Source organism: Balaenoptera acutorostrata, chromosome 7 (genome assembly GCF_949987535.1).
Source record: "Balaenoptera acutorostrata chromosome 7, mBalAcu1.1, whole genome shotgun sequence".
NCBI lineage: Eukaryota > Metazoa > Chordata > Mammalia > Artiodactyla > Balaenopteridae > Balaenoptera > Balaenoptera acutorostrata.
In genome coordinates, this window is record NC_080070.1 from 71,437,082 (window position 1) to 71,454,604 (window position 17,523).

The 17,523-nt window shown below is 41.4% G+C and overlaps 2 protein-coding genes across 3 annotated transcripts in view; one reads left to right on the forward strand and one right to left on the reverse strand.

Annotated features, from left to right (window-relative positions):
* Positions 1-6,194, reverse strand: part of ANKMY2 (ankyrin repeat and MYND domain containing 2) — a 34,413-nt gene extending 28,219 nt beyond the window's left edge. The window contains exon 1 of the mRNA XM_007164880.3: positions 5,923-6,194. Coding sequence (XP_007164942.1) covers positions 5,923-5,989 — 67 coding nt within the window. The 5' untranslated portion in view covers positions 5,990-6,194. The remainder of the gene's footprint in view (positions 1-5,922) is intronic.
* Positions 6,195-6,557: 363 nt separating this feature from the next.
* BZW2 (basic leucine zipper and W2 domains 2) overlaps positions 6,558-17,523 on the forward strand; it is a 57,075-nt gene continuing 46,109 nt past the window's right edge. The window contains exon 1 of one of the 2 annotated variants that reach the window (XM_057550294.1): positions 6,558-6,696. The gene's annotated coding sequence lies outside the window, so the exon portion shown is untranslated. Of the gene's footprint in view, positions 6,713-17,523 lie in introns of both variants that reach the window. The other variant, XM_057550292.1, reaches the window with a different exon arrangement.

Below are 17,523 nucleotides of genomic sequence, written 5' to 3' on the forward strand. Positions count from 1 at the left end.
CTGCACACCAATTTCACTTGAGGAAGATGCTTCAGCTGAACCCCGTTATCCACTGAGGAATAACTGAAGTTATTTTCCATCTGACCGAGAGATGTTTATGCAATAAAGGGAGAATACTATAGGGATTGTGATCATGCCAAAGCCTGCTATATGTTAGGGAAAGGATGGGGATTGCAATCATAGACATTTGGCTCATATTAGACAACAGGCCAATAATTCTATAAAATGTTTAGCCCGGTGGCTAACGATGTATATGGTAAATCTGTCCAATCGCAGGGCAATTAAAAAAAAAAGATGAGTTGCTAACTCACATGCCACGGAATACCAGTTAGTCTTTTGAAATGCAGGGACCAGGATGGGAAAATTTTTCTGAAACTGTCTGGGCTTCTAGAGAATGAAAACATATTTTGGAAAATAGATGAGCAAATATACCCCCAAGAGGAAAAACTTGTGATGATTTCTAACTTGGAGTTCCCAATTTAATGACAGTAGGAAACTGTAGAAGGTCTAGAATAGCATGGAAATGGGAAACACATAGTTTACACAGAAGGATTTTTATTTTTTGTCACTCCTTACTGTGCATAGTAGACTCTCAAACAATATTTTGCAATTAAATTGAAAAGATTAATTGCTTTACTTGGGAAAGAAATATGTTAAATCTGATTTAACAAACTCTTAAGATGAGGGGATGTGGTACTATAAGGGGGATGGGAAATGAGTCAACATCTATCCTCACTGGAGACAAAAATGAATAGACATAACTGACGAAAATAATATTTAATAATTTCTTTCCCTTGTGAGAATTTCTCCAAGTTGCTCCAGAGAAGAAAACACAACCCAACCTGCTCCATTAGGGTGGGATAGATAACTTATCTGGATGGACCAGCATTTTAGCAGAGAAGAGATGATGGTTAAGAGTGATACTCTCACTGTTACTGCCCTCTCTTATACCACACTAGAGCCCTTTCAGGACCACTATAAAACTGAACAAGTCCTAGAAAACCCTCAGTTTTCTTATATAGGAAGCAGAAATAATCCATCCCATAGTGTTCTTAGGACTAAGGGCTTGTCTTGGTGTGGGGCACAGAGTACAACCTCAGTGCATATTAGATGCTCTTGTTATTTATATTTAGAGTAGCATAATATAATTCATTGTGACACTTCTAATATCTAGTTTGGGACCACTGGTCTCTACTGAAGACAAGGAGAAGTAGCCAAAACAAACAAAAAGGGAGAAACAAACAAACATGACATTTTCTGTTTCCAGCAATCCATCAGATAGTCATGAGATCTGAATATTTATGAGTTTCAATCATTTAGTGGGATCCCTCAACAGGAATGTTTTCAGGAATCTATGTCAAGTATTTAAAAAACTATTTGGCTTGTTAGTTGCTGTTACATTTATGTATAAGTAAAATCATGTATAAAATAATTAAAGTATCTGAATTTAAAAATAATATATGGATACAGACTTAATCATAGATACATAGTTATAAATGTATTTTAAAAGAGAGACTTCTAATTACAACATATATTTTGAAATAGTGAATCTGTTTAAGTGTAAAGTTTCTAAATTCTCCTAGGTGTATCTATTTTTAGTATTTATTTTTATCTAAATAAATATTAAAAAAAAAAAATTAGAGTAACTAAAAGAGCTGTTGTTTTGTAAAGGAAGACAATGAAGCCCACAGAGGTTGCAAAACCTGCCCAGTCATATAGTTAATGGTAACTACGTATTTGAATTTAAATTTGTCTTTGAACTCTAGGCTATAATTATTAGTAGACCTGAATCTTTCTATATACCAGAGGTACTAGAAATAACATTATTAACTACACAGGACCTTAGAGCAGGATGTTTTTGTTTTTTTTTTTTTTTAAATAAAGCTTTTATTTATTTATTTATTTATGGCTGTGTTGGGTCTTCGTTGCTGTGCGAGGGCTTTCTCTAGTTGCGGCAAGCGGGGGCCACTCTTCATCGCAGTGCGCGGGCCTCTCACTATCGCGGCCTCTCTTGTTGCGGAGCACAGGCTCCAGACGCGCAGGCTCAGCAATTGTGGCTCACGGGCCCAGTTGCTCCGCGGCATGTGGGATCTTCCCAGACCAGGGCTCGAACCCGTGTCCCCTGCATTAGCAGGCAGACTCTCAACCACTGCGCCACCAGGGAAGCCCCAGCAGGATGTTTTAATAGTCCCAAATTGGAAACAACTGAAATGTCCATCAGTGTCACCAGATAAGCAAATAGTGGTATATCCATACATAGGGAATAAAAGAAAAAAATAAGAAACAAATTATTGGTACAGTATGGATGAACCTCAATATCATGATGCTGAGTGAAATAAGTCATGCAAAAAAAAAAGGAATATTTATTATACTTATTGTATAATTCCACTTACATAAAATTCTAGAATAGAGAAATCTAATCAATAGTGACAGAAACCTATCAGTGGTTGCCTGGAGACACGGGTGGAGGGAGTGACAGATTACAAATGGGTATGTAGAACATTTTGGGGGTGATGGAACTGTTCATTGTCTAGATTGCAGTAGTTTCGTGGATGTACACTTATGTCAAAACTGACTTTTTAAAAAAGTGTACACTTGAAATATGTACCATTTATCGTACTTTAGTTATACTCCAATAAAATTGGTAGAATAAACCTTATTGTCCGAGTCTGCTTCACAGTTCCTTTAACACAAACAATAATAAAAAAAAAAATAAGTACGTTACTTTCTTGTGAAATCGGCAACAGTGATCCCAGGGATTTCAAGTACTAAACAAGATAAGTAATGAAAGACTTTCTGGTTTATATTCTTAAAGTTTAATTTATTTTGAAATAGCACTTCCTCAGTGTTTAATGAAAAAGGTATCAGAGCTTAGAAGAATGGGTCAATCTACAAGTAATATAACCCAGTTAACTGTGCTTAAGTGATTTCATTTCTCTTCTGAAATGTTGTGAAATGGATGCTGTCAGTGACTATGATTTAAATGAATATTTGAGAAACAGCTTCTCAGTTTCATCTGGAACTTCTTTTTGGCATTCTAACAAATTAACAACCTGTAGAATACCTAGAATGTGCATTTACTCAGAAGAAGAAATTGTCTAAAAGTATCCAGTAGCAATGTGCGGTATTCTCTGGACTGTAAGCCCCACTTAAAATCGGCTTAACTTCTGGAGGGCAGTGGTTAGCCGGAGGGAGAACTCAAAAATTTGCTGAGTTTATTTCAGATTGGCCAAGATGACAGGTCACAGGTGGCTGGAAACTTATCGTTAGTTCCACGTACTAGTACTGACTAAGCCAGTGCTTCTCAAAGTTGAGAAATGTACCGAAGGGAAAAAAAAATCAGAACTCTACTCACCTCCTTTAAAGAAAATTGCTTCTTATGAGTACGAATATAAACTTTGTTTATGAGCTTCGTTCATCTACAAGCCAAAAATTATTTTACAAATTTTAAATGCACACAAAACTACAAAATCAATAACGTTTACAATTAAAATTAATTTAACTTGACAGATGAAAATATTTTGCTGCAATTAAATTGCCTCTCCAAGTGAATAAGGTATGGTATGGACTATGGTGCTGGTTTCATTTTTTCATTTTGTTTAGTTTGTTTTCAAGTCCAGCATATTTCTAGGACTGTGGGCCATATGATATCTCTGCTCTGCCACTTATTACCTGTATTATATTGGGCAAGCTATTTGAACTTTTCAGTTTCTTGGTTTCTTGTCTATCAAGTAGAGACTGCCATATTTACCATAATAATAGCCAATACAGTATTTTAAACACATTACTCACACTAACTCATTTTATCCTTATAGCAATGTTGTGAGGTGGGTACCATTTTTCACATGGAGAACCTAAGGCTCAGAAACAGTAATTTGCCCAAGGCCAAGTCACCAGCAAATGAATGAGGGAGGATTCCAAATCAGACTTGAAAGGTTAACTACCATCCTATGCTGTCTCTCATAATGTTGTAGCTTAAAAATAATTCCTAGCTTATCAAGATTAAACGCATGATATATGTAAAGTGCTAAGAATTATGCCAGGCCCAAAATAACAATCAGTAAAGGTTGGCTACGGTTGTTACTTTCTCTTATCTCCCATTACTTTTTTTTAAGAGTATGGTAATGTCCAACAGACCTTCACTTGACAAGAATGTATCACATACTATGTCCATCTCACTTCTTTTTTCTCATCAGCCTGGACCAATTAAATAGGTGAAACAGTGTCTGTGTAATTTGTTGCACAATGTGGGCCCAGAAAAAAATCACAGTGCTAACCAGGCTAAATTCACATTAATTCTTTTATTTAATCTTTAAAAATAAAAACTGGTGGACACCTAATAATGTATCCAAGGATTCCCTCCCTACGTCCCCACACACACCACCTGCCCCTTTCAGAGACCCACTTTATAAAACTGCTCACTTGTTTACACCTTTGAGAGAGGGTGATAGCTCTGGACTGCTCAAAAACAGAATTTGCATCCCTGGTGGATTATAAGTTGATCCTTTGTCTCCTTTTTTGTCCAGCACTGTACCTGGCACAGAGCTGAGACTCACATGGCTGCTGAGCTGAATCCCAGGGCCACCAAAGGCACGGAGAAATGAACCAGAGACAGGCAGAAAAGGGAGACTGCAGTGCCAAACAGGTCAGCGAGAACCGTGCAGAACAAACAGTCTGCACCAACTCCCAAGTCCCACAATTCTAGGCAAAGAACACATCATAGCAAATTACAGCTGTGACTGAGTTAAACCTGTTGAGATCAGATTGGGTGGGCTCAGCTCATGAGCACCTGTTGAGTTCCAATCCGGTATTTCTCTCCTTTACGTTTAGACTCTTCTTGTCAGTATAAAGAATACATGTGCCTTACTCTCTGTATGTCCAGATGGGAGCCAGGCTACTTAGAAAAAAAGAAAGACTGGAAATTGGGAAGTTTTATGTTGCAATGACTGGCTTCTCTGCCGTTCGAGGGAGCTTAAAACAGCCACATGAACAATGCCCGCAGTTCCCATACATCCGTATCGCCGCGCCGTGACAGTGCAGAAGCCACGTAGTCACGCTGTTGTCACCTGCCAGGTAACGGGACTTCGGGAACGCTTCTGGGACGTCCACTCGGGGACGGAGCGGAAAACATGGCTTCTGGCTCGTCCCCGGGGCCTGCGTCTCCCTCCCTAAGACCTGGAGCGGCGGAAGTGGGACGCGCGTTGGGAGAATGGAAGGGAAAGCGCGGAAGAGCGCGATTAGAAGGTCGCAGCCCTGCGAAGTGCGCAGAGCGGTGTGGACGCCTCCCCAACCTCCTCGCTGTTGTGAGAGTTCCTGCGGCGGCCGGGGGCTTCTGGAAGGAAGCCAGGGAGGCCCTGGACGCAGAAGCCTCAATGCGGCAAATTACAGACCTCGTTTTATGCCCTTGTAAAGAACCCTTCTCCTTAGGAGCTCCCTCCACCCGCCCCAAGCGAGGGCGGGGACAGCCAAGGGATCCAGATCTTTCGGCCTCCGGAAGTCGAAACGGCCCTTAGACACCTATCTAAGAAGCTGAAACTTCCAGGCCACTATCGCCCAGACGGACTGTGGTCAAAATCACCTTAGAGTTTTGAAGAATGCACATTCTGAGGCCCCACCCCGGGTCGCTCATTATCATCCGAAGTGGAGCCTGAGAAATGTGCACCCTTCCAAACACTGATTTAGAAAACGAACGTCTGCAACCTCCGCTCCCATCCCAGCAGCGCTTCTCCTTCCCCACCTCTCCGCCCCCGCAACCGGTCCCAGACCAAAGGTAGGAGCGCTGTTTCCTGGTCGCAGGATGTCAGCCTCGCAAAACCGTAACCCAGGGTCAGCCGGGCCGGGGGCGCCGCCCGGGCTCCGCCACGCCCCCCTTCCCTCCCGGACCAGGCAGGCAGCGCCCCCGCCGCAGCCCAGCACCCACACCTTTTCCGATGACTTCCAGCAGATCCTTTTCCTCCTGGGTCAGCTCGCCTTTCTTCATGTGAACCATTGCTTCCGCCAGCTTGACAGCTATTGTTTCTTTGGAAGTATTAAAAAGAAACGACGTGTCTGTATTAGGAACGCCAGCCGCAAGGTTTGGCAACTTGAGACTAGGACATTAAGTAGCCAACCGCGGAAGCGTTCGAATTCTCTCCACCCTCCGGGGGGCTGGCGAGCAGCGGGCGAGCTCCGGCGAGCCGGGCGGGCAGTCTCTGCAGGCCCAGCGGTAGTCTCCGCCCCCCACGAGTCATTGGCCCGGCCGGGAGGAGGAGCTGCAGGAGGCGGCAGCGAGACTCTCCCATTGGAACAGCCTGGGAAGGAAAAACCAAATGGAGAAAATCAGAGGGGGGGATTAAATGCCTGTTACACGTCTCCCACCGCCATCCTTTCCGGTGCAGATATTTAGGGATACACAGTATTTAAATTCTCTTTCTGGAATTTCTGTGTTCGGCAGTTTCTGCTACGGGCATGCATCTCCCTTGCTCTCGCTATACACCCCCCTTCATTTCCCAGGGAGTGGAGCGGCCCGGGACGGGGGCGGGCTGGGAGGCGTGGCGGCGTGGTAGGCGGGGCTGCGCCGAGCTCCGTGTGTCGGTGTCAATGTGTCTGTCCTTCACTCCTCCATTGTCTGCCGCCACCACTGCTGCCGCTGCCACCGCCGCTGCCGGAGTCGCCGCAGCCCCCAGCCTCGCGCGTCGCCGCTACCTCCTCGGACAGGTGAGAAGCAGCCCAGGTAGGGCAGGGGGAGAGCCGGGAAGCCTTCGACAACCGGAGCCAGAGCCCCACCGGGAGCTTCCCCGCTACCGGAGCTGGCCCTGAGGAAGCATGTGCCTGCTGGGGCGGCTTCCTTCCTCTCGGTGGGGAAGCCGCCCCTCCACCCCATTACCATCACTTATACCGCGTATCAGTGCCCCGGAGTGAAGACCCTCCACTTGCCACATTTGGCCGTCCTGGGAGACCGAGAGCGGCCAGGAGCCGGCCACGAGGTGGGAAGTGGCGGGTGCCCATCGTCCCGTGCGTGGCACCGCCAGATGTAACTCCCGGGAAGCCAGGGTTGAGGCTTTGGACTCGGGGTGGGGTGGAGAGGGGAGCTCCCCATTACGAGCGAGATGAACGCATGTGAGAGTAGTCTCGGGAGAAGGTAGTTCTCATTTGGCAACCTACCCTCCTCACCCTTGCACCCACCCACCCCCACTTGTCATCTCCTCTGGCGTCTGTGGGAGCTGTAGAAGAAAACCGGATCTGATCGCTCTATGGTGCCCGTTAAGGATGTTTGGAAGCAATTTACACTTGCACTAATACTTCGTTTATGAAAGACAGCCGGGGATGAGGGGGGAGGGAGGGCCTCTTCTCTCTTCTAGAGTTCCCAGTCTCTTTGTAACTCAGATCTTGAGATTTATGGCAATAGGAAGGGGAGGGAGAAGGGGCGGAGATTAAATTGGTGTTGCTGTCTATATATAGCATTAGATTAGCCTCTTAATCCAACCTTCATTCAGCTGTAATATGTAGCTTCAGGCTTTCACTCTAGGAAGCTAGGGGCCAAATACAAGCGTGTACCCTCCTGTGGCTCAGAGACAGGACTTGCTTGCTAATACGAAGTCAGTCGTTCCTCCCGGGTGGACATCCATAACATATTTAAAGCATCGGCGAAAGCTTCTGTAGAAATTAGTGTTTACTGTTGTTTCTCTACAGTCTAGTATTAGTGTTTCTCCCAAGACGCATCTGCTTCAAAGAGAAATATTTGTATAATTATGTAGATTTGTTTGGTTAAGCATCCCCCCCATACCATCACTCTTTCTCCCCGCTGTACCATATATGAAGTGAAGTGTACTTTCCTCTGGCCTTACGCCTTCATTTCTTGGAAGCATTCACTAACACTTCTGAAATCCTGGAAGATGTTCATTATTTCCTGCCTTTAACAAAATTTTTTCCCCAAATCCCAGATGTTTTCTTGTCTAAGGCTTCATCTTTACAGGCTGGGGCAGATCTGAGCCAGAACATATCACATGAAAATGGTTTGAAATTATTCATCACAATGTATAACAAAGAAACTTTTGTTTGGGAATGCTTTAATAATGACGTGACTGTTCAAACAAGTAGTAAGGCTTTTGAGTGACCCATCTTTTGTAACACTTAGAATGCTGCTATTGCCGCAGTTACAACTGATTGAAAACACAGTATCATGAAGAAGAAACCCAGAAACCTAAGAAAATGCTTGCGGAGTAACCTTCCCTTACCACGTGACTTAACATTTTACAAGGGATGTTACAGAATTGGGTGCTTCATTGCCAGTATTTCCATCTCTGGTGCCAAATTGGGGCCATGGTTACTTGAAGGTCACACCTGTTTGTCTCACTGAAGTTGTCAGTTCCTCGAGGATAGCAACTTATTATCTATTTTCCTGGTGCCTTATGACACCTCGTTGGTATTTAGTCCTCTGTGAATACATGAATTCAGTAAAGCTAGAGTCAATGACATTTAAAGTAAAAAAGCTAACATCTGCCTAGAAATGCATATAAGTAATATGTTAAGTTTAAATTTCTAGAAACAGATACGTAATGGATTGTGTTCATCAGATGGATTCCATTAATCGTTTTTGGACAGTGTTAATATTTCATGTAGGAATAAGATTAGCTAATGAGCATACCTTAGACTAGATCAAGGAACTTTTTTTGTATTAAGAATGTATTCACATCAAAGAAGTTTTGTTGGTAATAAAATAGCTACTACTTATTGGATCCTTAGTCTGTGCCGATATTCTACCAGATGGCTTTGTTATAGGATTTGTTTAATCATTGTTGTAGCGACCTAGCTAGTATTACCCCTGTTTCTGAAAATAAGGGGACAGAAACAGAAAGAAGTTAATTTGCCCACAGACCCACAGTTTGGAAGTATCAGAGCCAAAATTGGAACCTAGATCTGTCTCCAAAACCTTTTCGCTTTTCATTATTCTCTACCTCTGTGGCTAGCAGTAAGGGGGAAATTATATATTCTTTAGCTAATAGATAACACGTTCATGTGGTTTAGGGTGCCAAAGGTACAAGAGACTCTCCGACCTCTTTGCACAGTTTCTTCTCCATGCCCTACAACCCATGGTGTCTATTTTTCTCATACCTTTCTGAGAAATTGTATGTGTTTATGGCTTATATGTGTAGCTCCACTTTTTTTTTTTTTTTTTTTTTTTTACAGAAATGAGAGCATACTAACACATTGTTCCACAATGTGTAATAGAATTTATATGTTGCTTTGGTCTCTGTTTCTTTCTTCTCCTTTTAAAAAATAATGATTTCTGAAATGTCTGAAATTCTTATATGTGTCCCCATCATCCCTTTTTGTACTTCTACCACCCTGGACGTCTCTTGGCCTGTTGCAATGGATTCCTAAGTAGCCTGCTTCCCATCCAGCTCATTCAAGGCACCACCATTAAGGCACCACCACCAGTATACACTGAGCACTCATCATCCACCCAAGGATGCGACATACTTTGTAAAGACAGAACTGATTCACTTAAAGCATGTCAGTGCCTCTCCACCTGCCGCAGAATAGAGGCTCTGGTCTCTTACTTCTGGTTCCTCTCCACCAGCCCAGGTTTGGTCTGGGAGGCTCCGACTTCTGGTCCCAGCCGGCATTTCCAGTCAGCCAGCCCCTCCCACATACTCTGCTCTAAGGTCACCTCACTGATGATTCCCTAACGTGCCAGTATTTTCCACCCCTTTGTTCCTGCTTTTCTCTTCCTGGAGTGACCTCCCTTCCCTCTTTGCCGAGCCTTTCTCTCCTTCCCAGATCTGATGAAGTGTCAACTTTCAAGATACTTTCATGGTCGCCTCTCCCACCCCATCCAGGAGGAGAATACAGGCTCTAGTAAACATTTTTACTCCTGTCCCTCAGCAAGGGCGATAAGAACAATGTTTCCTCAGGAGTTGCTGGTACAGTTGCTGACATCCTCTAATTTTCTCCTATCTTCTTAGGAGCCCTGGTCCCCACCCACCTTGCACCCTGAAATTAACATCTTTGCTTCTTCATCTGGACCCCCATGAAAATAACCTAAAGCAGGCACCTTTTTCATGACATCCTAGTTCAGTGTTTTAAATCTATTTGACGCCTTCTCCTTCTAGACTATAAATTAACTAGGATTAGTTTACCTTTGCTTCTCAAGATTGTGACCCGGTGTCTTGCACCTAATGTGTGCTCAGTACATGCTGAGTTGAGTTCAGTTTGATCTCCAAGTTATTTTAGGTGGATTCGTTTCCCTACGTGACTGATCCTTCCTGGCAATGTGAGGTGATGTGGTCCTAAGCGCACACAATCATAACCAAGGGCAGAGGGTCTTTAAATGTTTTCGGTCTCAAGCTGCTTGACATTCTGATGAATGCTATCAACCAAGAAAAAAACAATTGTTCATATGCACATGTTACAAATTTTGCCGACCGTTCCTGGACTCCCTCTTTGAAGCCCTTGACGTACATACAGCTCTGTGCTTTAAGAGAATGCCGTTTCCTTTTTATTGCAGGGGAATAGCTCATTTTTGAGTGTTGTAACTTTTGGGGTAATGTTTTCCTTGACATTTAACTTTCTTTTCTTAGGTACATTTCTTGACTGAGCGGATATTTGATGATATTAGGATTTTTATTTTCTTTGAAACTAATATTGTGGTTGTATGTTTAAAAGGTCCCTTATCTTTTAGAGATATGTACTGAATTGTTTAAGGGGGGAAAATGGTAAGACATCTAAGACTTGCTTCAATATAATTTTGTGAAAGTGGGAGACAGGGACTGAGTAAGAATATTAATGAGACAAAGTTCACCGTGTTGTTAAGGGTTGAAGGTGGGCAATGAGTACATTGACTTCATTAGACTGTTCTCTCTGCTTTTGATATGTTTGAGATTTTCCATAAGGAAGTTTTAAAAAGGAAATCTGGAAGTATTACAGCCACTAAGAAATTGTCGTTGTAGTTTAAACCAAAAAAAAAAAAAAACGAGAAAGAGAGAGAGAGAGAAAGCAATATGGATACAAATGCTCTTTCTCTATACTTAGAGTTGCGCTTATGCGGTTATCCATTTAATGTTAAAACAGTTACACCTAAATCAGCAAAAGACTGTCTTGTGAACAATGCATTTCCATAAACTGTTCACATCACCTTTTAGCTTCTCCACAAAACGAAGAGGTAGGTGGCATATCTCAGTGCTGTGTCACAAGCTTATGAATATCCTACTGGCAGCTAATCTTCATCTTTTTTAGACCCTGACGAAGTAATTTGCAGACACGTCTCAACAAGGGGTGCAAATATATTTAGTTTAACTGAGAAAATCAAGACATGAATGAAGTGGAGATACTGATTTTCTTCTGTGTCACATAAATCAAGTCAAAAGGCATTTCCAAAAAAAGGAGTACTTTGGTAATGTCATGAGCAATAGTTAGAGGAGGTATCTCACTGCATGAAAATGAGGACCACACTGAGGTGTGCCCACCACGTCCTTCCTCAGGATTGGCTTAACTAAATGCTTGTTTTGACAACTGCTTTCTGAATTCTTAAAACTTTATAACTTGCATGTCTTGATGTTTATGTTTCTTTTATGATGTTTTGGACTTATGAAATGTTAATGTTTCCAGAAGCCAACATGGAATTGTTTGGTATCATTTATAACATTTCTTCCCAGATTTGGTTTGAAGAGTTCTTAAAGAATATTTAATTAAGCTTCAAAGCCCAGCCTTCACAGTGTCTAAGGACAATGTAGCCAATCCAGTCTCATTGCCAGGTAATGCTGAAGCACACATTAGTGTATCTCCAACTTCAACTCATATATATTTATATATTAGCTATGTCACTGTGGAATTTAAAACTCAAGGCTGGTGCCTCTTATCTCTGAGTATAGTAAAACGGTTCCAGTAATTAAAAATAGAAAGCTATTTTTGCATCAGGAGGGGAAAGGTAGCATTCACCTTCCCAATAAATACATTTAAGCTAGAAAATCGGTGTTTTTATCTCTTGTTATTTGGTTATCTCTTGCGGGGTTGTGTTAAAAAGACCCGGCAGACAAAGCAGCCCTTAAAACTACATTCATCAGCCTCTGAGTAAAATCTCTTCCTGGTCTGTTGATTGTGGAGTAAAGCAGTCCCATTAAGTAGCCTCTTCTGACCTGGTAGGAAATGATTATGGATGAGCCCTGGGAGACGGCCAAGCACAGCCATAGCTCTGAGAATTAGAGTGGGAAAACCAAGACTCCGTGATGAGATGGCTTTTCCAAGGCAATGTCTCTTGCTTTCACTTTCTTCATATATAAAACAGGGATACTAACCAAACTTACAGGATGACTTTGAGGATCCTTGACGATACCCTGTGAACTATAAAACGTTATATAAAAATTAGTTGTTATTTTTAGGGCCAATTCTACCTGCTTTTACAGTTGAGAAGAAGATGAATAACACAATTACGGGCCTAGTTAAGAAATCATTTTAAAGTAAAATTGTATAGACATTATTAGTATTTGCCATAAGCCCAACTTCCTACAGTTTGGAAGAGATTTATTTTTCAAGAGAGACTTTCATAAAAGACATAATTCTAGTAATTCTATCTCAGGATTAACTTTTTAAAACATATTAATCAGGATTAACTTTTTTTTTATAATAATAAGAAAGTTCTTGGTATGCATCTGTTTTCAGCGAATCCCAAATGATAAGACATGATCTTTATCCTTAAGAGGCCTCCACTATCCTTTAGGAGACCCGCCAGCCCCTGAAACAATAGGGACTAAAGTCATCATCCAAAAGCCGCCCCCCCACCCCCAGTCAGCCGACAGGTTAGACCCCTTTGAGAACTTCCCTTTGGCTGTTCAGGTGGCTGGCTGGCTCCTTCCAGCCTTTCAGCTCTAATGTGAACAATGTGGTTACTCCCTACCCACCCACCGGCTTCCTGCTCCCAGAATGCCCTCCTCCACCCATTTCTGCAGATCACATTTTACTCCAATCCTTCTCAGCTCAAATGACCCCTTCCCCACACAGCCTTCTCCAGTCCCCAACCAGAGCAGTACCGTCACAAGTGCAGATTCCAGAACGGGTGGAGCTCAGTGGGAGGACTAGAGAAAGTGAGGTTCTGAACAGGGTCTGGAAGGATTGGTTAATTTGGGCAGGCGAGCCAGAAAATGGAGAACATTCCAGGGAGAACAACCCCCAAGAAAACAACTCCATAAAATATTATAACATGTTATAAATATTTATAAAATAAATATTGGCTGTAATTTTCTGGCCAACCCTATTGGAGCTAGAATTTTTTTCATTCAAAGGCACGTTTTCTTCAGTATGTCAACTTTTTAAAAATCACAGAAGTGGTAGATTATATTTTAAAGCACACTAGGTTTGTTCTTGCTCTCAAGTAATTTATGACATCACATGTTTTAGACTAAACTGAAAATTATAAAGCAGTATCTTCAGAATTGGTGGTAGCAGGAAAGTTAATAATGGACATAAAAAGAAACCATGGAAGAGAAAATCATATACTTATTCGGATATTTTGCCTTTGAATACAAACTAATTTGAAATTATCCAAAATAGCTAGGATATCAATAGCCAAAATAGCTAGAAAATAAAATGAGTAGGAAATTGTGAAATTTATTTTGCAAGTAAAATATGATCCATGGAACTGGTTTTATCTATATAGTGCCTTAAAGGAATTTTATTCTCTCAGTTTGATTTTTTTTCCAGTTGGACTGTTCTGATTTTTTCTTTTCTACTTTTATTGATGAATGGAATAAAGACATGGCTGAAACAGTTAAACCTGAGAGATGCAACTTGGGGATTTAATAATCAGGTTAATGTGAATCATTTTAATGCAGGATTGTGGTTGTCATTAGTTTCCACAGCATTTTTCCTTTGTATCTATTAGGGGAAAAAATACACGACAATTTAGAATAATTTCTAAATTTAAAAAATCTGCTGTATACCAGTATCAGCAATATACACAAGAATACTTTTCATTCTTAACTCATTCTGATGTCTATATTGGGGCCATGGGTCTCTTCAGCAAGTATCTTTTAGGCAGTTAAATGCCAACTGGAATAATTTGGCCTGTTCTAAATTTGGCATGTGTTGAGTGAAAAGTGCCAAAAAATATTCTGATAGTCATATTTGTAAACTGCTTTGGAAATAAAAGGTTTAGGTAACTCACTGAATGAACCATTCTTTTGGCAAATGCCAAAGAGACAGTGCTTTCATTGTTCTTTCTTGATTTTTTAAATTTCAGGTGTATCCTTTGTTGTTTTTTGTTTTGTTATCTTTAATTCTCTCAATTATATATATAATAATAATATATTAGTAGGGAAACAATAATAACAAATTTGTGAGATGTGTAGAATTGTGTTTCCTCTTTTCATAGTTGCACTTATTTTTATGTTAGAAGAGGACTTTCAAAAAATAATTGTTAGATGTACTGTTATTTTGAGGACTTCTAAATAAATCTCAAGAAAACTGCCAGGCAGAGGTGAGTAACAGTAAGGAATATTAACTCTTAGCACTGTGGAGACTATATCATAAACCACCATGGGGTGTGCAGTTTTATAATATCCTACTGTATCCTCTTCTTTTTTGCATATTCACACAAAAGACTTTAATGGTTTTCAAACCAACCTCGACAGCTTCCTGGATTTGTGATCATTTCTAAGGAAAAAAGAGAACATGACATATGTTTTTCTCAGTATACAAGGTAATAGAATGGGGTTATTGTAAACAGGAAGGAGAGGCCCACATTGCTGGTACAGAGGAAGCTGCTGGCTAGAAGAAAGGATGCCACATCGGCGTGGAAGAGTGTGAAGATGGTGTTTACATTAGCGTTGAGCTTCTGCAGGAAAGAAGTTGAGAACCAGCTCCAGTAGTACCAGAAACCATGGAGCCATAGATTTCCTACTATTTACATGTCCTTAAGAGGCAGGATTTCTGTTAAATCCTCTTGCTAAAGACAAATGTTTTTTTCCTTACTAGAACTCCACGGAGAACTATTTGGCATTTGGGAGGTAACATATGCTAATTCAGTTTATCCAAGTGCTGAACTAGACGTTAAAATTAATATTTATGCTTCACTCTCTAACTCTAAACCATAAAATTCATGAGGCAAATAATAAAAAAGCTGCCTTCGAGAATCATATGAATGGTTACCCAGCAACTTCAGCTGGTTCTTTGGAGAAGTGCACTGCAAGGAGACAGTTGACGGGTTCTGGCCCTGACCCTTCTGTGTTTGTGAGGGCCTGCTTTTTCTGCTTTGATCTCTGCTTTATCACCAAGGTTAGAATGGAATGCCTGACCTCAGGCAAGTGGCGTGACATCTCAGAACCTTATCAGAGTGTGAGATGAGGGTCTAGGTTTAGTTCTTCGGGTTTCAAAGTGTTCCATACTTCATGGATATCCATTATAAGTTAAAACGTAAAAAAAACAAAAATGCCACACACGTTTAATTGTTAAAGCATTAATAAACACAACTGCAACTCAAATTCATCATGTGATGTACTTTATCATACTGGAGACCATTACTTCTTCTTAACTCACACTGCCAGGTTTTTTTGTGCAGTGCGTGGGTCAAACCTCCACCTGCTAGAAAGTGAGCACCATGCGTCTTGTCTATGTATCTTGTCTGATTGGTCCCATCTGCATCCCTATTGACCAGTACCAGATAGAGGTATGTTTAATAAGTGAATGCAAATGAATGATTTTAAGCCTTTTGAAAAAGTATACTTAAAAGTTTGTAATGTGGCACTGGTCTTCTCTCCCTCTCTCAATTTGAGTTACTGTAATTCACTCTTTTAAAATTGTATCTGGGAATACAGTTTCATATCATCAGTGTGCTGTGTCCCATTAAGTCCCAGGCTAGGCTTGGGCATTTCTATCCATTTCACGCTGTCCTCATTGTGAAATAGGCATATGTGTGGTAGGTAACATTTTGTGTGTGTGCAACCTTTCAAATAAAGCTTCATCTGCTAGACAGGCTTGGGCAGTTCCCCTCCTGGGAGGATGGGGGCCGGAGTGGCCTGGTTGAGAGAACACACAAGTGAGAAGACATTTGGACTCCTGTCCATCACCACCTTTGAACTTCCTGAAGTTTCATTCCCATGTTTTGTAAAAGCCATTGCTGCAAAGCAACATTCTCCCACTAGTTACCAGTCTAGGGTGTTATTTTTTTTCCCAGAAGCTTCTGTCATCTTCTCCTCCTTGATTACAGTGCTGAGAAGGGAGGAACAGACTTCAGTCCCCCTCGCCATAATAACTTATCTTCTAGTCTTCTATTTGTACTGATAATCATAAACAGTTGCATCAGTTTTGTGTTTGATACAGAATTAGCCTTAATCAACTGACTTGCTCTCTGGCATGCTGATTTTTTTTTTTAACTTAATTTGTTTTTTAGAGCAGTTTTAGGTTCACATCAAAGTTAAGAGAAGGGTACAGAGATTTCCCATATACCCTCTCCCCCCATACATACCTAGCCCCTCCCCATTATCATCACCCCCCTACCAGAGCTACTCGGTGATGCATTTGTTTTGTCTACAATTGACATTAATGTTTGGCAAACAGAAATAAGTCTTTCAAGGAAATATCTGCCTGCTTGCTGCTCTGATGTGTTTAGACCTGTGTGCACAATTTTCAGTTCTTGAGAGCAAGGCCCATCTCTGGCTTTGCTTACCTTTGTTTCCTCTTTCATGCAGGGTTTTCCAACCTTGGCACAATTGAAACGTTGGGCGAGATAACCCTTTGTCGTAGGGGGCTCTGCTACAACATTGTAGATTGTTCAGCAGCGTCCCTGGCCTCAACCTACTAGATTCCAGTAGCACCCCCCTTTTCCCAGCATGACAAGCAAAAATGTCTCCAGACACTGCCAAATGTCCCTTGGGGAACAAAATTAACCCTGGAGTGAAACCAGTGCTCTAGTACAATGCCTGATACACAATAAGCCCCCCCTAAAATACTTGATAAATTAATAAATATATTTAAACCACAGCTAGACATTTAATCATTGGATATTTCTCTGTTTCATGCCACCATTTCCTCTAAATTCTCTGAATTTACAACTTGAACTATCGTAGGTGTGCAATTGTTATCACTATCCTGTTGTCTTGCAGACAAAAGTTCTAAGGGTCTTAACTAGAACAGAGGTTTTAAGACATTTTGCTATTAAGATACCCTGAAATGTTATGTTTGAGGAATGAGTTTTCTAAAAGCCGAAGTATGTACAGTGTGTGTAGTTGAAGGTGTGTTTGTGTTTTTCAAAGTGTTGAGACATAAGAATGACATCAGCAAGATTAGGCCATCTGGGAAGCTGAGTGGGGCTGGTCAGTTGTTGGGGGAAGGGAAGGGCCTGGGAGAGATCCCAACTGGGGAAAGTGGAAGGGCCCAGAGAAGGACATGTGCTTGCCCCAGGGACTGCTTACGGAGTCCCTTGAGTAGATGGCATGAATTGATAAGCAGAGTGAAACTATTTCGGATTTAATTTATACTTCTTGAAAGTTTTTGAAAATAACTTCATTGAGGTGAAATAAGTGACATTATGTAATTGTCTTTATTTCAGTG